A 19,615-nucleotide genomic window follows, 5' to 3' on the forward strand; every position below is an offset into this window, starting at 1 on the left:
ATCAAATACTTAGCTGGCTTCTCTTCTAGTTCTGTCTTCTTTACTGAAAGACATTGGACACTACCCATAAGGGTAAAAGGGTAAAAGATGGCTTTTTTTTTTCCTTAATTTTTTTTTTTTAAAGATGACTGGTAAGGGGATCTTAACCCTTGACATGGTGTTGTCAGCACCACGCTCACCCAGTGAGCCAACCGGGCCATCCCTGTATGGGATCTGAATCCGTGCTCTTGGTGTTATCAGCACCGCACTCTCCCGAGTGAGCCACGGTCTGGCCCACTTTCCTTAATTTTTGAGGGAGATTTCAATCTAGAAAAATCACCCCCAGACAAAGAGTTCTACACACATCCACATCAAAAACATTCTGTAATTAACGGTCTCTTTTGGAAACATTCTCCACTAGATTGTTTCAGGGGTGATTTCTGAAGTTATAATAAAGCATATACGTGCCTTCGATACACAACTGGCATGGCTTCAATACACAATACCAACAGCTCCTAAGAGACCAGTCTAAAAGCACACCCAGTGCCATGCCCTAACTGGCTGCAAAGGGTTCCTATTGCAAGGTCAGACTCCTCTGGGAAAAGTCACCATCTTTCTCTCCTAAGAGTCATGGGCTTTTGGACAGAAAATATTGGGGAAGCAGCACCTAGAGTCTGACCTTAAACCAGCTACTGTTTTTTTTTTTTTGCATAATATCCATGTCTTTTATCTTTCTGTGACTTTTATCTGAGTGGTGTTCTAGTGTGATGGGCTTGTGGGAATTCAGAGGTGGAGTTTTGATCCTCTTGAAGGTGTATTTGGGAACAGTGGTGCTGCAAGGAGCTCATTTTTTCTCTGAGGGACAGTGACTATTGACTGTTGATAAAACAGAGCTGGCAAATGCATGCCCAGGAGTACTGAGGCCCTCCCACAGGCAACCAGGCTCAGCGCCAGCAGGGGTCTCTGTAGTGCTGTGTGCTACCCGCCCCTTTCCTCCTGAGGATCCAGGGAAGGTAAACAATGCCCTGTTTGTGACAATTCCACCATAGTGATATTTTGAGTGGGAGGCAGGCTCAAGGCTATCCAGAGCTGGGTGTCCAATTGGAATTAGAAAGATAAAAATAGAACCTCACCACCATTTGCTTCCTCAATACTACACTGTGATATACACATTTTGGAAAAAATCACTTCATGGCCCATGCCTCAGTTTTCTCTCCTGTAAAATGAGGAATGTAAACAAAATGTAATAGGGCATTATTTCTGAGTATTTTTAAGAGGACGGGAGGCAAAGCTAGCTTGTATTATTCTCACTATTGCTTAAAATGTGGGATAACATTCAATGTGCAACCCTTCAAAGTTGCCCCACAGAGAGCACTTCCTTTCTGTTGAATGCTAAACCGGAGGCTGCATTGTGGGGGAAACTGCAACATCTGCCTTGGTCTTGTGGGAACAGGGTGGCCTCCAGGAGACTAATTAGTTGTGTAAGATAATGAAACTATCTAGAAGAAATATGATTTCCTTTAAAAAAAATATTTTTATTGAATCATAATTGATTATACATATTTTTGGGGTTCAATGTTGACATATGTTGATCAAATCAATATTACTAGTATTAATACTGTTACAAATTGTACTTATTCTTTATGCCCCTTGTCCAATCTCTCCCTATCCTCATCTTCCTCCCCACTCCCACCACTGATAACCCTAGATTTCTTCTCTCCCTCTGAAAAGAGTAATGGTTACTCTGTTGATTTGTTGCCTAGATGATCTGTCCAATGCTGAGAGGTGTGTTCAGGTCTCCCAATACTATCGTAGAGCAGATGCTTCTTCTGTCACTCTGGAATGGGCTCTGTGGGGAGAGACATCTTCTTCTTTTCTTTGGTCTCTGCTGGTGATTCTCCTCGTGTCAATGCACTCCAGTGGCTGGTGTACCATCTCTGTGGTGGTTATGGCGTCTAGCTGCTTTTGCAGCAGTCGTGGTTACTGTGGTGGCTGTGGTGGGCCACCCACATGGAGGTGATATTTTTGGCCTGCTCCTTGGCACTGGTGGTGTTCCTGGTTGTGGGAGGGGGGGGTCCAATCCCCAGCTCCAGACCTCAGGTCCCCAGGCAGGCCCTGAGGTGCTGGCAGTGTGCCTGGTTGTGGGCAGGGGGGTCTGGTCCCTGACTCCATGCCTTGGGTCCCTGGGTAGGCCCTGAGGTGCTGCTGGTGTGCCTGGGCCGGAACTAATTTTTTGTCCTTTGCTTACTTCTAAAATGGAGGAACTTCCTGTGGGAACCAGTACTTGAGCTGTGTGGTTGACCTAAATTGCTGCTTTGCTGCTGATTCCCTGGGGAAGACTTTTTGTGCAGCTCAGGTTTTAATGGTTGACCTTATAGGTAACTTCTGGCTCTCCAGAGACCTGGTGCACCTGGGTTGTGTAGAAACTGTGATCTGGGCCTGAGTCTTTTCATCAAACCGCAACCCATGCAATTCTTTATTCCTGACTAGTCTCCTCTGAGTGGTTCTGCACTGATTGGGAGGCGGATCAGCTGTCCTTGCTGTGTCCCAGTGTTCTCCTGGTGGGCCCATCTTCCCCACCGCCTGTGCTGCAAACACTTCCCACAGGATGGGCTGTGCACCAGTCCCTTGTGATGACTCACCAGCCTCTGAATGGCTCCTTTTTTTCAGTTGTTGTGGCTCCTCGCTCCTGTGTGGGTCCATAGGAACCCTATTAGTGGTCTCGCTGTCCTGGGGGCCACGAAGGCCCCCTTCTCCCCTGCCACCTCCAAGCAACACCATCTGAAGGGCACAGCTGTGGCTTCTGCTGACTCCTGTTCCATGTGCTCAACAGCTCCAGGCCTAACGTGGCTGCAGCACAAAACACTCTGAGCAGTTTTCTCTCTCTCTCTCATTGTGGCTTCTCCCACCTTCATGAACACTGTAGGTCTCTCCTCCTCTTCCCCTGAGCTCTAGCAGTCCCAGCTTGGTTGCTTTTTTACAGTTGTAAATTGGTTGATTTGTGGGAGAGAGTGATGCTGGGGACCATCTATTCTGCCATGTTGACTGGAAGCCAGAAATATGATTTCCATTCAAAGATTCAGCATGGTCTAGTTTACCATGTCTGGTGTTTAGCAGGCCTCTGTGTACAGGCATCTGCTATAGCAGCTCCCACTCCTGCAGCCACACCAGCACTAAATGGCAGCATAGATGAGTGTTTCTCAACTTTTTGAATCCTGTGCTCTCTCCCCTGCTTTCTCTCACTCTATCTTCTACAAATCCCCATCAGCCAACTAATCTCTATCATTTCTTTTATAAAATCAGTGACTATATTGGACATTTTTTCTAACCCCCCTTCCTCTTGATGTACCAACCCTCCCAAAGATTCTGATATGGCAGCATAGTTCAGCAGTCAAGGGCTTATCAATTAAGAGTATGAGCTGTGGAGCTCAATGACCTGTGTTCAAATCCTTTACACCTCCTCTTACCAGCTAAATCAGTTACTGGACTGGTCTGATCCATAGCCCTACCTCCAGTGAAGGTGCAGAAGTGCCGGACAGGTTCCATCCAGCATCTCACATGGTGTTAACCAAAAACTGTGGCATGAATGAGAGTGTGAATATGAATTACTAAAGATGGCTGAAGCTCCCTGAAGCTGAATCTAGCAAAACCAGAAGAACTATAGCTCAAAGATTAAGTCAGTCCTCTAGTATTCACAGGGCCTTCCCCACACCTCCTCTTGAAAGATAACATAACACCCATTACTCATTGTGCTAAACATGTTAAATACATTATTTCATTCAACCCTTACAACTTTGCTTTAAGGTATGTATTATTCTTCCCAGTTTATGGAGAAAGAAACAGGCTTATAGAGGTTACACCCAAGGTCAAACAACTAGTTAAATGTCAAAGCTGGAACTGGGACCCAGATCTCTATGACTCCAGAGAGCATACTCTTGTTAATTTACACTGTCTTCCAAGATGTAGACTACCAGTCTGAGAACCCTCACTGGTGCCATTAGCCCAAATGAGATCAGATAACATAGGTGCCAAGGAAAACAGTACCCTCTTGAGGAAGAAGTGACAATGCCATATGAAACTACCAATTTAGACAATTAGTTCAACTAACATCTACTGAGAACCAATTTATTCTGGTCTAGGCATTATCCTAGGTGCTGGAGTACAAAGATGAATAAGACAATCAAGTGGGGGAGACAGACACACACACAGATTATTTCAGTATGATATGGCCAGTGATAAAGGCAGAGAGAAGCATGCATGGGTACCATGAGAGTATGGGCAGGCCCTTTCTCGATGTGGGGAGGCCTCCTGAAGGAGATGCTTCTTAAGCTGAATAACGCAGGATGGAAAGGGAGGAATGGAGGGATGGGGATTACTAGCATGGAAACATGAATGAACATGATTTAAGTGGAAATCTCCAAGCAGTTTGGTATTATTAGGACACAAAATAGGAAACAGGCAGTGGCGGGAGATGGGACTGTAGAGGTGGACAGAGATCAGATTAGGAAGGGCCCTGAAATGTCCTGTGCAATGACCTGGCCTCAATCCAGACAGCAGTGGAAAGCTGAGGAAGAGCTGACAAAGCAGGGAGGAGTATGGACAGATCCGTATTTTAGAAAGCTCACTGGCAGCAGTGTGCAGAATGATGGAGGGGGTATGTTATAGGGAGTTCTTTATATCTGTTGACCTAAAAAGAAACAGACCAAATACATATAGCAAGGATTTACTGAGCCAATTATATGAGGATTGCGACCAAGGAGACACATAAATCAGGTAGCCCTGAAAATGTGTTCCAAAGAGAGCCAGAAGAGTTTAACATTTTATAAATCACAAGAAGGGCAAAGGGTCAAAGGAGAGAGAGAGAAAGACAGCTCCATCTAATTACTTTATCAGACTTTCTACTGGTAGTATGTGACAGATATAGATTTGGGACTGTTACTATGTTACATCCTACATGCAGGGATCTAGGGTAAGGTAATAATTAGTATTCTAGGTTATTTTATGGCTTTCTGGAACCATTATGACTGTTTCTAAGTAAAATGGTCTTATGATAACGTTTCCCAGGACAGGTGGATATGATTACTGACTTATCCCAGATCTCCTAAGGCACTATCATATCTGGTCAGAACAGATTTTTTTGGTTATCATATCTCTTTATGCATGTACTTGGACTTAATCACACAGTCACAGTGATTAATATCTGCATACGTATACTTAACATCTGAATATGTGTGTTTAACATCAATTGAGCATATGGAGACTGTTGGAGAGAATAAATGTTTTGATCAGTGGCCATGGCAGTTGCCTTTATATCAACTTTTCCTCCTCTACTTTGAAATATAATATCTACTTCATAGTTAATTCGAGAAAATCTGGTGAAAGCAGTTGTTTGCTGAAGAGGGAGGAAAAGAGAGAAAGGAAAAGAGTGGCAGAGATTTCTGGGGAGTCATTTCTTTGGAGATTAGAGGTGGTGTATAGGGGAGCTGGATTTTGCATTTTAGAAGCTCTCATGTAATTATTTTTACAGTTACATTCTCCTCCAACACTTGTGAAGGGAAAGTCTTACATTTTTTTTGAATGTTTTCTTCTTTATCTGTATTCGTTTAGAACCCCACATTTCTAGAAATAGCTTGTGAAATGAATAAGACCAGCTTATGTGGGAGGATCCTACACAGAGGAATGGAGAATCAGAACCTGTTCCTTGGGGATAAAAAGGATGCTTGCACTAGCGAAGGGTATGTTGTCAGGTGGTAGGCAGCTGGGATTAGTACATCTGGAAGAGACCGGTTGTCAAGAGAGACTGGGAAACCACCTCTCCCATTTGAGGGGATGGGGAAATTGGGGGAATCAGGTACCCTAATTATATTCAATGGGGGTATTAAATTCCTCTGCTGTGAAAAGATCTTTTCCAGAATTTGACTCCTGATGGACTCTAACTGGATGGGGCTGTGGCGTTGTGAAGAAGGTTCCTGGCTATAAGAGCGCAGCGTGCATGGGGTGTTGGTCATGCTGTAAAGGGGCCCCGCCCGTGCCAGGGCGACGGCTAGGGGGCCGGGCTGTGGGGTTAGGGGTGCGGGTCAGGCGTCTCTCACCTTTGCGGGCCTTGTCTCCCGGGATGTTCTGGGCCCGCAGCCGCTGGTCCAGGATGTAAAGCATCTCCCCACCCAAGTTCAAGAATAGCAGCGGTAGCGTCCGCACCGACATGCTGCTTGAAGTGAGCAGTACTGACGAAGACCCCCCGGGACTCCGTAGCCAGTGGCCTGGAGGCCCGGCCGCCGCGTCCCTGAAGCCTGGTTGCTAGGGCAACGCCGCAGATGGGAAGAGGGAACCAATCAGAAGGCGTTTTGGTGGGAGGTGCCTTGAGGGCGGACGCTCATTGGGCCGGGCAGCGGGGACCATTGGTTCCAGCCTGACAGGGCTGGCGGTTGGCCTGAGCCGGGAGCGCTGATTTTGAGTTTCTCAAGCCTCCTTCGCAAGGGCGAGGGCAGAGGCAGCGTCTGCAGGCCGGCCGCGGGGCTCGGGGCCTGACGGGCCGTAAGAGAGGAAAACTCAACCAAAACTCTTAGAGCGGTCTCGGGTCGCTGTTTCCTAGCTGTGACCCTGAGCCTCGGCTTCCTCGTATGTCACACGGAGGGAGGTGCGGGGTGTGTGTGTGTGTGGGGGGATCAGTGGGGTCATGGAAAACGCCGCGAAAGCACTCGACAAATGGTAACGGACGTTTCTGTCAGATGGAAGAAGGGACAGAAGACCGCGAATCATTTGATTGCCTCCGCACCTGGTTTCAGACTCCGGGAAGCCAACCAGGCTTGTTCCTGTCTGGCGGCTCCCAGACATGCGCGCTGGGGGCTCCCCGAAGTTCCCTCCTTCCTGCTGTTAACGGGCCTCCCAGCCGTTTGTCTGCTTTGAGGGCAATGACCCCCTTCTCCACCTCCCCTTTGTGCTCCAGGATCACTGTCTGGCCATCTACTACTGTACGTTTTTATTTTGATGAACAACCATTTCTGTAAATTTCGTAAATTTCTGTCCTTCTAAGTACTAATCATCTTTCCCTCCAGCTACTCAGACTTGAAACCTGAGACTTGGCTTCCAAATCTATCTCCCTGAGTCCTATTATCAGTGTCCAAATTCTGCTTTTTCCTCCAAAATCTTTCTCACATTTATCCCTTCCCTTATTTTTTCTATCTGCTTCACTATGTTCCTCCATATCACTGCTCTCTTCTCTGCTCTACCCTGCACTGGCTGCTAGGTAAATTTCAGAAGACACCACTTTCAACATGACACATCCCTTCAGTGAGTGGCTTCCTACTGTTGGTAGATCAGTCTTAGATGCCTAGGCACAGCATTCAAGGCTCTCCACTCGGGCTCCAACTACCTTTCTAGAGCCATTTTTTGCACCTGCCCACCCCCCCACCAACTCATCTCAGCAGTTTGCCCCCTCTGTGGGCAACTTGCCCACATTCTCTTCCTCAAAACCACACCACTTGACATTCGCCAAGCTCAAGTCCATTCCATACCCTCTAGTTCGTTTTCCTTCCTTCCCTTCCCACGTTTTTTGAGTAGTTATACTCACAGCCTGAACTTCGTAACATCTTCACTGGCCACCTCACTGCAACTGGAATTAGCCTCCCTTCACCCCACTGAAACTGCTTCGCCATGAGTATTTTTTGGTCCTTCCCTAAATTGACATCTCAGCATCAGGACTATACATACAGTAGTCAAAAGCTGGCAGCACAAGGCTTTTATTTGGTTATTTTACTGGTCTATGCACCGTTTTAAAAGGGAATATGTATATAACTAGGATAGGAATGTAACAAGCGGCTTCACATCATTACCATATGCCAGTTCTTTATGCATTTATGTTACCTGCCTGGCTCCTAAGGGCATTTGAGTTCGCTCTAGTGTAGATTCCTCCCTTAGGTTCTCAGACCATTTTTGTCCCTAGAGAGTGTGGTATAATGGACAAAACATAAGCTTTGGGGTTAAGATAGAGCTGGGTCTGAATCTCAGGCCTGTCTCTAACTAGCTGTGTGAATCTGGACATTACCTAACCTCTTAGTCCTCAGTAGCACGCTCATGGTAAAATGAGAATTAGCCAATGTGGGAAGTTAAGGGGTTTTGAATATCAGATAATGTGCCTGAGGTAGCACTTAAAACAAAGCCTTTCTTGTAGGGCCAGGTCCATTAATGTGTATTCCTTTTTCTCTCCTTCCACTCTGCTGAGTCCCCTGAAATGTTGTTGGCATCCGGCCCTCTAGCACAGTACCTCTAAGTAGCCATGTCCATTCATAAGTCCCGTCCCATTAAAGGCCTTCCCTACTGTTCCTGGAGGCCATATCTGAACAATTCATCTTCAGTTCTGAACCTGTCAGCTCACTTGATTCTGCAGGATCCCAGGTTGTCTGTCCAACCCTCACTTCACCTTCAGGCTATGCCCCATCCTGACATGACCCTTTTCTTCATCTATACTCCCGGTGGGCAATTTTACTCACACTCGTTGCTTCAATCACTACTAACAACTCCCAAACCTCTCTAGTCCACACCTCTCTTAGTCCTGGATCTAAATTTCCAACTGCTCTTGGGACAGCACTTTAACACATTCTTTACTTTTTAGCTTTCCTTCTCAGGATGAAGTCCAGTCTTTTCTCTAGTGTTAGGGACTGAATGTTTGTGTTCCCCCCAAATTCATATGTTGAAGCCCTAACTCCAGTGTTATGGTATTTGGAGATGGGGCCTTTGAAAGGTAAAGGGTTAGAGCAGATCATAGGGTGGGGCCCTAAAGACAGGATTAGTGGCTTCATAATAAGATAGAGAGATCTTCCTTCCAGTGCATGCACCAAGGAAAGGCCATGTGAGGATATATCAAGAAGGTGGCCTCTGCAAACCAGGAAGAGAGCCCTCAACAGAAACCGAACCAGCCAGCACCTTGATCTTAAGATTTCCCAGCCTCCAGACTGTGAGAAAATAAATTTCTGTTGTTTAAGCCACCCTATCTATGGTATTTGTTATGGCAGCCTGAGCACACTAATACACCCAGAAGTACTCATCTCTTCCTACTGCTCTTTGCTCACTCAGTTTTAGACAAAGTTTTTTTTTTTTTTTAATTTCTTTTTTTGTCGTTTTTTCGTGACCGGCACTCAGCCAGTGAGTGCACCAGTCAGTCCTATATAGGATCCGAACCCGCGGCGGGAGCGTCGCCGCGCTGCCAGCCCAGCACTCTACCAACTGCGCCACGGGCTCGGCCCTAGACAAAGTTTTCTTTAGGTTTCTCAAACATAGCAAGCATGTTCAAAGCCTTGGCACTTCACTTGGTTACATGGGTGGGCTTTACAGTGAAGGGGGTATCCTTAACTCCCCAGAATCTATAAGCAATGTTTTGTGTAGGTATAGTTTCCTGGGGATAGGACTTGTAGTTTTTATCAGATTTTCAATCTGAATACGAATATCCCCACCCCTAAAATAATAATTTGCTCTGATCTCTCCCCCTCCCATCTACTCTTCCCACTACGGATGCTTAACAATTTAAAACAGAGACCTGTTGCTATCACTACTCCTTCGGTTTAAAACCTTAACCGTCTCCTGACTCCCTAGAGGCAGGTGTGTAATTTCCTCAGCCTAGCATGTAAAGCCTCTCACACCCCTTCAGTCTTCCTTTCAAGCTTTATTTTACTGCTCTCTCAATACAGCATGCACCTATAGACTTCTTTGCCTGAGATGCCTTCCCTCCCCATCTCTGCTCAGTGAACTCCTACTCATCCTTTAGGGCCGAGTCTAGAAGGCAGCTCCTAGAGCTGGCCAGCCACCCTTCCTCTGTGCCACCTGGCCAACAGGTAGTTGTTAAGGTGAGTGTGGGATGTGTATTATGAGAGTGTGTTCTGTGGTGGGTGAGGCAGGGACTCTGTTTCAGACTATTCTAGGATCCCAGGGCTGAATGAAAGAATGAATTCCTCCATCTCTGCAGGCCAATAGAGCCCCATCTTCTTTCCTACCATTCTTCAAGGCAGAAGTAATTTTGAGAGAATTTATTGGTTTTCTTTGAGTGCCTCTGATGAGGCTTTGGAAGGGCTCTCTAGGTTCTTCTGGTCTTGTTTTCGGGCTGCTGCTGCTACAGCTTTTAAGATCCTTTTTTGCTTCTTCAACTTTTTAACTTCCTCGAAAACCTGGGGGTGAAAGGACAGTAAAAGGCTTCATAATCCTATGAAAAACCCCAAACTTGGAGCACATGGGGTGGGAACTGTCTCCCCAGATGGTAACCCCAGCCTTTCTCTATGAGGCTGGTGGCCTGTGACTTCCCTGGGCCCACTCCAGGCCCCGGGGCCAGTTCCATGCCTCTATCAGAAACAGAAGACCCCTCCCTACTGCTGCTCCCTCCATCCCAGCCTCAGAATAGGACCAACCAAAGTGGCAATTCTGACTCATACCCGAATGCATAGAGCCTTCTTGGTCACAAAGCGGCGGTGAGCTCGCCGGTAATACAGAGGAGGAAAGGTGTACTCAATCCCCAGCTCCTTGCATGTCTTCTCAAAGACATCATAGTTGGTCTTACGGAGGTTTTTGAGCATCTTTTTCCTCTGGTCGATACTCATTAGCAGATAGCGTTTGTGGGCTTTGTCCTGTAAGAGAGTCTGTATTACTTTCAGTACTATATAAAATAAAGTCGTATGCCACTTCACAGTGACAAAGAATGGTCATTTTATCATCTCATTGAAATTTCCCAACAATCTTAAGGAAATATTAGTGTAAACCTAAGGGAGGTATTATCACTGATATTCCCATTTTACAGATGGAAAAATAAAGGTTCAAAGGTGTTATCTGATCCACAAAAGGTCCTTAGAACTCTGAGTGCTGAGGTTAGGTCTTGAATCCAGTCTATTGGTCTGACTCCAAATCTCATGCTCTTTCCCCTACACCACCCACTCACCCTCTTCACAGCTTAGCAAATTGTCAGCTGGGGTAGACAGGAAGGCCAGCCTTGTGCTCCTCCTGGAGACCCCAGCTGGGTGCTGCTCTGTGAGGGACCTCTGCAGTGGGGCTGGGGTTCCACGCCCCAAATGAACAAAATTGTGATCTCCGAGGAGCAGGCTCAACCAGCTCCATGGAACACTGAGGTGCCAGGCATGGTGCTGGACCAGTCTGTATTCACAAACATTTGTTTATTAAAAATAACAGCAATTGCCTAATTACAGCAGCTCTGTGCCACTGTGCTGATATGGCACAATGGTAAACATGAGCCGTGTAGCAAGAATGCCTCACTTCAAGTCTCTGCACATCACTTCCTAGTGGTGTGCCTTGAGGAGTAACTTCAACACTCCGTGACTAGATTATTCCTCTGTAAAATGGGGAAGAAAGAGGGTTAACTGAATTGAATCAGGTAAAGTAATTAGCATGGGGCCTAAAATCTTTATATGCATTATGTTGGCTGCTATTATTATTTCACGTAATCCTTGCAATCCTGTGAGCAGGTATTCTTATGATCTGCATCTTACAGATAAAGAGAACTGAGGCTCAGACTCTCCAAAGTCACACAGCTAGTTAAGTGGAAGTGGCAGAGCTGGGATTTGAACCCAAGGCAATCTGACTCCATTCATGCATTCAACAAATATTCAGTAGGACTCATTATGTGCCCGATACAATGACCATGCTCTAAAGTTTGTGTTATTATTTTCTTTGGTGGCTAGCTGGTACAGTGATCTGAACCCGTGACCTTGGTGTTATCCACACCACTCTAACCAAGTGAGCTAACTGGCCAGCCCTAAAGTTTCTGTTCTTAACCACTGGTGACACTCAACATAGCCCTGTAAAGCTCCCATTTCTCCTCCAGAGGCAGGAGGGAAGTGTTTTTCCCATTGCAGCTAAGGGGTGGGTACTATCGTGTTGTAGCCACTTTCTTAAACTGCTTCTCTGGACCCAGAGCCCTTCACCTCCCAGACTCCTCTCCCACAGGCGGCTGCCGTTTAACTGTGAATGATATCCAGGGTTTACCTTTCGATGTTTCTGCAAGTGTTCTTCATAATTGCGGATCTTGACGGTCAAGGCAACAACTGAAACCACAAACCACACAGGATGAGAGCAGGGCACACAGGAAGGAAGGGCCCAGGCCTGGGTTATGTATTAAGAACTCAAGGAATAACAATCACCAATTCTCTCATATAGCTCTCTATAAATCCTAAAGCACTCTGAATTTCAAGGCTGTAGATGATTTTGGATTATCTTTCCTTTAGAAAGCAAAGTCTAAGGAAGGGCTTAACCTTATATTCCTAAATCTTATAAAGGTATCATCCAAAAGTCATAGCAAATAGCATTCTTAATGCTAAAAGTTTAGAGCATTCTCATTAAATTCAGGAATTAGACCAGGATGCATGCTATAATGGTTAACGATTTGACACCGTACTCAAGATCCTAGTCAATGCAGTAAGAGGATTCTATAACTGTCAAGGGTCTACTCTTTGCCTCTCCACTTCCAGCTGCCACCATCATCTCTGTGCTTTCACTAATGAGTTTTCAGAATCATCAGCTCCTTCTTGTCTCCCAAGGCCCTGGAATATTCTTCTTTCGGACATCCTCTTGTTTGATTCCCACCTGTATTGCAAAGATAGGGGAAAATGCAGAAGCTGGCCCCAAAGAGAGGTTGTCACTCCAGCAGGCCCTTCCCAATATACACATTGGGTTCTAGGAGTGCTGCAGAGAGTTCAGTGGAAACCTTGGCCCTGACCACACGGCCCCTTCACCACCTTAGCTACAACAGTGGAAGACAGAGAGATGACCTTTGGTTCCCAAGGGGTTCTCTAGAGCAGACACTCTGCTAGAAAGCAACTTGCCTTCAGAAAACTAAGTATTAATGAAAGGGCAAGACCAATGCTTGTTGGTCAAGAAGGATTCTAGTTATCACTTCGCTGGTGTCTTGGCAAAAAGGCCATCTGTTCCTACCAACCTGGGAGATTTCAGCAGTGATAATGTAGAAACAGGTGTGGTGAGATAAACAGCCCTTTTTGCAGTTGAGAGGGTCCCTAGGCCAGGGTTTCAGGGGGACAAAGGGAAGCTGAAACTCATCTTCTCAAAAGGGCCTACAGAGAACCCTGGAGTTGGGCCTCCAGATCTTTTCCATGGGGGTTTAGCATCCAAGATGAACTCATCAGACCTTAATCCCTGGCAGAGGGAGAAGAAAAGAATGAAGGCAGTGAGGTAGAGGAGGAGGAGGCAGCTATAATACAGGCCAATGTCAAAGGTGAGATAATGTGCAGCCCCCATGCAGGCCTTGAACCTACCTCACTTGTTCCCAGTGGTTAATGAAGATCAATTGCACCCACTGCCAAGGGCGATGTGGTGGGCTTTTCACTCACAGCTAATGAGTACTACTGCTAGTTCTAACTCAAAACCAAAGTAGAAACATTATGCCCTTCGGAATGCTCCACAGTGTCTGGCACATCAGGGCTCACTAAATATTAGTCTTACTATTATTATCACAGAGCATTAGCTTTTTAGATTCCAAGGTGTGTTTATATCCCTTAGCTTCTCATAATCCTACCATGAGGTAGGTAACATTATCTCTGCCCTGTCTCTCCAACTCCCCCATTTCTAGGAAGCAAAGGCTCCAAGAGAGGACTGGTGACTTGCCCAAGCTCTCAGAGAGGGTCGAGGCAGGACCTGGCCGCTGACTCCAGCATCACAGAGGTTGGGATATAGATTACAGTTATCATTGCCATAGGTCCTTCATGTCTCTCCCTTTCCTAAGCCTCATCTAAGTGTAGACAGGGGCTCTAGATAAGGTACCACCGAGCAGATTCCCATGCATCCCCATTCCCCAAGGGCCCTCTGACCAACTTCGAGCCTCTAGGGAGCTGGTGTCCTCAGGGTTTGCCACGACTTTTTTCATCAACAGTTCTTGCTTGATTTTTAGCTTCTCCTTCTGTTGAAGACAGAGACAGAGAAAATCTGTGTGGTCTGCCACCCGCTAAGAACTAGCCCTCCTACCCCCAAGGCCCTGGCTGCAGTTATAGCAATGAGGTCCATAAGGCTCAGGGCCTGACTTCACTTTGCTCACCATGTCCTTGGACAACCACCTGGCTATTCACATCTAGGTGAGACCAAAGCCAAGGATACTGACAGGAGAAATGGCTTATTGAGTGAAGTCCCCAAACCTTATTGTCTGGCTACTGCTAAGCTAATGTTTGGAATCCTCACAGCACCAACTGTCTAGCTCTTAATCCTGTTTGTGATGCCAATTGTAAAGCTAGGTGACCACGCCAGTTGTTGGGCTCTTTTACTTGCCGGTAATCCTGCACCGACTGGGCCAATGGTTGAGCTAGGGCTGGGTTTGGAGCTCTCAGACACCTCAAGCCCATTCACAGACTGGGTCACAAACCCCTCACATGCCAGGCTGGGTCACCAGACCCCTTCACGCAGGTCTATAAGCTAGGCAACTGGCCACACGGTCCTTAGAAGCTGCAGGTCTGGAAAAACATGGTTGCGCAGGGTGGGCGCTGAGGCAGTAAAACACCAGCCAAAGCACGCCATCGTGCAGGCGCACTTACTCCAGCCACACACACAATGTTTACCAAACCACCCTGAACCAGCTCCGAGGTGAGGGGAGCCTGATCAATTATTTCATTTTCCCAACACTTATTCATTCATTTATGCATCAGACCTTTATTGAGCACTTTTCTTTTTGTCAGGTGCTGGGGGACCAAAACTGTCCCTGCCTTCTAGATGCTCAGTCCGGGGGTACTGACAAGTGGATGCAGAATGACCATGGGATAAGTGCTGTGATTGGAGAAGCACGGAATGGGGGTCCTAACCAGGGTAGGAGGGAGTCCCAGAGGAGAGGAATGAGGGAGGTTGAGGCTGAGATTTGGTATAGGCCACTTACCTGGTTGGCCATTTCCAAAGACAAGAGTCTTTTAACAACATCATCAATCCTGTGGAAAAACCACAGCAATAAGAGACAGGAAGTGGGGAAGCAATGCCATTTTCATTTTAGTTTGAAAAGCAAGGATGATTGAAAATTCCTTTTCCACCACATGAGTCTCTCTGGAGGTGGACAGCTATTTCCCAGGGATTAAAATTCAGCGTGTATCTGGCTTGCTGGGCTGAGAACATGGAATGATGTGATAATTATGGAAAATTGGGGCTGTCAGCTCCAGTGTTCCAGTCTCATCATAGAGAGGATTTCCATTTTAGCTAGAACATGGGTCAATCTGTCTCAACACACTTCAAATTCAAGTCAAACTGCACAGTGGGAGAGACTGGAGGAGGGACTGCCCAGCTCCCACCACACAGGACAGGGGCTGAGCAGGACTGTGGCTTTGGTGTCAGTAAGCCCTGGATTTACATCCCAGCTCTGCTCCTTAGAAGCTGTATGACACTGAGCAGCTTGATATAAATTGGGGATACAATTTCTTCCTCACGTGGCTTTTGTGAGAATCAAGAGATGAGATTTCTACAAAGACCCATGAGGCATGTTAGCTCCTTGGTGTATCCAGTGGCATAGATGGGTCTCCACCCAGAGTACAAAAAAAAAAAAAAAAGCAAGTAGTTGAGCTCCATGAGTGCCATCTGCCCCTGCTGCCCTCGCCACACCTGGGCCTCTATAGCTCTCTGCCTCATTCTATAATCAAGTTTCAGATACAGCAGGCCAAGCCTCGAAGCCACTGTCTTTCCCCCCTCCCAGCCAATCCACCCAGGGGCCCTTGCCTCCTCAAATACGTTTCTTCCTGCTTACTTGTCAATTCCAGGGATGTTCTGGTAGTCTTTGAGCAGCACGGAAGGGGGCGGATCATCGTCTTGGCTAGGCTGGACTGGCAAGTATAGGGATGGAAAACACCCGGTCAACTCTCATTGCCCATCCTCCCAGACTTCACTCTCCTCACTCTCTCCAACTCCAGAAGAGACACCCACGTTCTTAAGCAAGGAAGTGGATATCTCTGGGCTCAGTTTCTCCTCTGCAGACCCTGTGGGCACCTGCCTTGACATGTCATACTAGGAGTAGATGGCTTTTCCCAAGACCCATACTGTGCCTGCACCTCTCACACACCTGTCTGGCTCTTCAGTTATCAGGTGGATGGTCTAGTTATTCACTAGGATGGGTTGTCCTGGGGACAGGACTGAGTTTGACTCTCTTTGAATATCCCACAGTCTGGTCCATGGCCCAGCCTAGAATAGGCACTCAACAAACAAACTACTGTTAAATACAAATGATCGGAAGCCATTGTTTTGGACTAAGTGTCTGTACTAGGTCCCAAAAGACCAGACTAAAAATCAAAATGAAGTCACCCCAACTAAGTTCCATGTCACTTAGATTGTGGTCTGACCTTGTGAGAAGGCAAGAGAAAGAGTAACAGCCGATTTCCCACAGGCTAATTTTAATCTTCAATAGGTATGATAATGAAGTTCCCTTTGCTTTAATTCTTACACAAAATAGATAGCCTGAAGTAACCTGATTATTATTTTTCTATTGTTGTCTTCCTGTCCTCACCTTACTAGGAATGTAACTTTGAAATGATCAATCTGCTTTTTGTTCTCTGTATCTTTCTTCAGCCTCCTCTGCTGACCTCATTGGAACACTTACTCTATCTTATGGAATAATGTGTTGCCAGATTCGAAAATCACAGTAAAGCCAATTGAGATCTTTCACTAAATGTGTTGTGGTTTTGTTCTTTGACGCTGCATGAATGAAAAATGGGGCAGAGGAGGAATGGCTAGCTTTAGCCCTAAGAACCTCAGCCTTGGTGTGTGCATCCCTGCCCATCCCTTGTTGGTGATGGAGAGTCATAGGGTAGATCAACTTATCCTCTCCAGTCAGACCCTATTCTGCCACTATGCAAACAAAATTAAGAGCAATAAATACTAATAGACACTACAATTTATTGAGCACAGTGCTAAGGATGTTTTTCAGGGGTTACTGTTGAATCCTAACAATCCTCTCAAATGGATACTTTACACTCATTTTAGAAATGAGGCTTGGAGAGAGGAAGTAACTTGCCCAGTATCATTTACTTAATGAGAGGGATCTTAACCGCTATGCATACTCTCTTGGAATGAGAAAGTACATCCTCCATCTCAGAAGGACAGACACAAGGTACTCTATTCCAGGCAGCCCCGGGTGGTGCCAGCCACACACTCCCTTTGGCCAGCTCATTTTCACTCGCACCCACCTGGAAAGCTCTTGCCCTCTCCCGCCCGCCCTCCCAAGGAGGCTTCAGGCCTAAGACTCTGTGCAAGGTGGACGTGGATGTCTTCTACACAGAACTTCTGGCCCACCCCTTTGCCCACTCCATCTAGTGGCTCTAACCTCCACCCCCTTGGCCACCCCAAGCTTTCCTGGCGGTCTCTCTTCAGCCCCAAGTCCCATCTCAGGACCTCCTACCTGGTTTCTGAGTGGCATATCCGCGGGCGGCTTGAAGGAGACCTGCGCACGAGAGAGAGAGGGCTGAGGCCCATCCCCTTGAGTAGTCCAGTTTCAGTTACTTTCTACGCCCCTTGCATTACCTTTCCTCCATGGTCTACGCCCCTCTGCGCCTAAGCGCCGCCCCATTTCTTCCCCACCCGCTGCCCCATGTCTTTCCCACCTCGTTTCACTTCTGGCCCACCCACCGCCTTTTCTCCCTTATCCTGCCTCTGCGCTTCTGCCCTATCCCGGTCCCCCGTATCCTGTATCTCCGCCGAACCCCATTTGCCGACGCCCGCTGTCCCATTTCTCCGCCCCTCACTTCGAGGCAGCAGGCGCCACTGGTTGGAAGGAAGCCTGGCGCTCCCTCCGCTTGCCAGCCCGAGGACGGGGGCCTGGGCCACTGCCCGGTTCCGAATGGAACTCAGCGCCTTCGACGCGGCCCTCAGCATGGTGACTTCTGACCCCTAGGGACCCGCGCCACGGCCGCCGTTGCCTTCTCCGTACGGACCGCGTTACGCGGACGCCGCCGCGCTGGCTCAGGCTCGACCAATCGAAGCTGTTGCGAGGCCGGAGCAGAAGAGGACCGAGAGGATGGATTGGAGGACTAGACTTAGCGATGACGCGGTGCATCGGGTCGAGTCGAGGGTCTGGTTAGCGGCTGCGCGAGGTCGGCGGCGTGGTGGCTCTGGGGCCTCGTTGTTAACGGAGGGCGGTCCTGTATAAATTCTAAAATGCCTCTTTTTCTTGGGCAAGCAGCCAATCCTTAATCCCTCTGGATCTTCCTGGCCTCGGGCCGAGGTTATTTTGGGACACCGTGGGGCCTGCGGTAGCCCTCTTCCCGCAACCTAGTATTCTTCTCCCCGTCCCCAAAGTACAGGATGGGGGCCTGTAAGAACTACTGGGATTCAGCTTCCTCTCTGGCAGTCTTGTAGCCTGGTGAATAAGGTCGTTGACTGTGGAATCGGACAGCCCTGGGCTGGAATCCTAACTCAGCCATTTACTCACCGTGCGATCTTGTGGGCAAGTCATTTAACCTTTGGGGCCACCGTGTAGTCATCCATCAAATGGGAATGGTAATGACAGTATCTTTAGGTTATTGGGAGGATTAACGGAGTCAGTTGTATGCAAAGCACCTTGTATAGTAAGCATTCGATAAATATTAGCTGTGAGAATATTTGTGAAATGAGGGGTGGAAGGACAAATACTAAAAGTAGGAAAAATTAATTATCCTTGGTGCAAAAAGGGAAAAGACTCTCCTCCCCCTCACTTTTAAAAGAGTATTTACTTTAGAAAACTTGTAATTGTGAATTCTTTCTCTACCCTTTTGAGATGAATGTGAATCTTTTTAAAAGTTAAGTAAGACTTTTGCCAGTTTTACAACCCTAGAATGTTTTTCTCAAGGACCTGGGAGCCATCTCTTTGAAATTTAATAGTTAAAGAAGATAATGTCCTGTCTCTGTTTCTGTGGGAGTGTAGGAGCCTAACTTCAGCTGGTACCTCGCTCCAAGTTGCAAACCTACCTCTTGTCATAAAGATATGAGAAATCTGTTTTTCCTTTGGATAAAGGCCATTAGCAGATACAGATGGCTGCCCATTCACCAGGTGAATTTAGGATGATCTATGTGTGACAGATGGTTCTGTCACGTCCTCTTACTTGAGTACTAGTTATGGTTTATCTTGAGAAAATGTATGCAATAAGTTGTATGCACTTGGCTATATAAAAGGGTAAGATTTCCTTCTGTCTTTGCAATCTCTTAGTGGATTGGTTGTGATGCGTATCACATTTTGGTTAATGCTTATTCAATAATAAGACTGTTTTCTTTCTTGTCTACCTTTGTGGAGAGTTTTTGTGGGTTGGCAGGAGATTTTGTTTTTAGTTGTATTTTCCCATCAGTGGTTAGTCTTTTCCGAGGTCTCTTTACCGTGACCCACCACACTCTGACTCCCTCCATGTAATCCTTGCCACTGTGCCCTAATGATCAGTTTTCAAGTTTCCATCACTAGAATGGGCCCTCTCTTGAGTATGGACTGAGCTGAGTCATTTTTGAATACCTGCTGCCAGCACAGGGCCTAGATGCTAGGTGAGAGCTGGTTGAATGAAGGAAGGAAGGAAGAAATAAACAAATGAACAATTCCGAGAAATATCCCCCTGACTGCTAGGGCCCTGAAATGAAAAACAATGAAGACTCCAGCACATTCGAGAGTTTCTACAAACAACAACAACAACATCAATAACAACAACAAAAAAGTCCC

General features: G+C 46.9%; 2 protein-coding genes across 2 annotated transcripts in view; both read right to left on the reverse strand.

Moving 5' to 3' along the window:
- The window catches only part of OSCP1 (organic solute carrier partner 1), a 31,330-nt gene extending 25,103 nt beyond the window's left edge, over positions 1 to 6,227 (reverse strand). Inside the window, exon 1 of the mRNA XM_063106379.1 lies at positions 6,072 to 6,227. Within this exon, the coding sequence (XP_062962449.1) occupies positions 6,072 to 6,183 (112 nt within the window). The 5' untranslated portion in view covers positions 6,184 to 6,227. The remainder of the gene's footprint in view (positions 1 to 6,071) is intronic.
- A 3,756-nt stretch (positions 6,228 to 9,983) lies between these two features.
- On the reverse strand, positions 9,984 to 17,897 carry MRPS15 (mitochondrial ribosomal protein S15). Its single transcript, XM_063106327.1, has 8 exons — positions 17,682 to 17,897; positions 17,339 to 17,380; positions 15,695 to 15,770; positions 14,843 to 14,891; positions 13,798 to 13,882; positions 11,959 to 12,017; positions 10,398 to 10,589; positions 9,984 to 10,136 (listed from the first exon to the last, which is right to left on the reverse strand). Exons 1-8 carry the CDS (start codon positions 17,809 to 17,811, stop codon positions 9,999 to 10,001), a joined length of 771 nt encoding a protein of 256 aa, XP_062962397.1. The 5' UTR covers positions 17,812 to 17,897; the 3' UTR covers positions 9,984 to 9,998.
- Positions 17,898 to 19,615: the final 1,718 nt, after the last annotated feature.

The sequence above is a fragment of the Cynocephalus volans genome, chromosome 8 (assembly GCF_027409185.1).
Source record: "Cynocephalus volans isolate mCynVol1 chromosome 8, mCynVol1.pri, whole genome shotgun sequence".
NCBI lineage: Eukaryota > Metazoa > Chordata > Mammalia > Dermoptera > Cynocephalidae > Cynocephalus > Cynocephalus volans.

Coding starts and splice junctions, on each gene's coding strand:
- MRPS15 (XM_063106327.1), bottom strand. CDS start 17,811: ATGCTGAGGGCCGCGTCGAAGGCGCTGAGTTCCATTCGGAACCGGGCA. Junction 14,892..15,694: donor AACATCCCTGGAATTGACAA/GTAAGCAGGAAG, acceptor GTTTTTCCACAG/GATTGATGATGTTGTTAAAA. Junction 10,590..11,958: donor ACTTGCAGAAACATCGAAAG/GTAAACCCTGGA, acceptor ACTCTCTTACAG/GACAAAGCCCACAAACGCTA.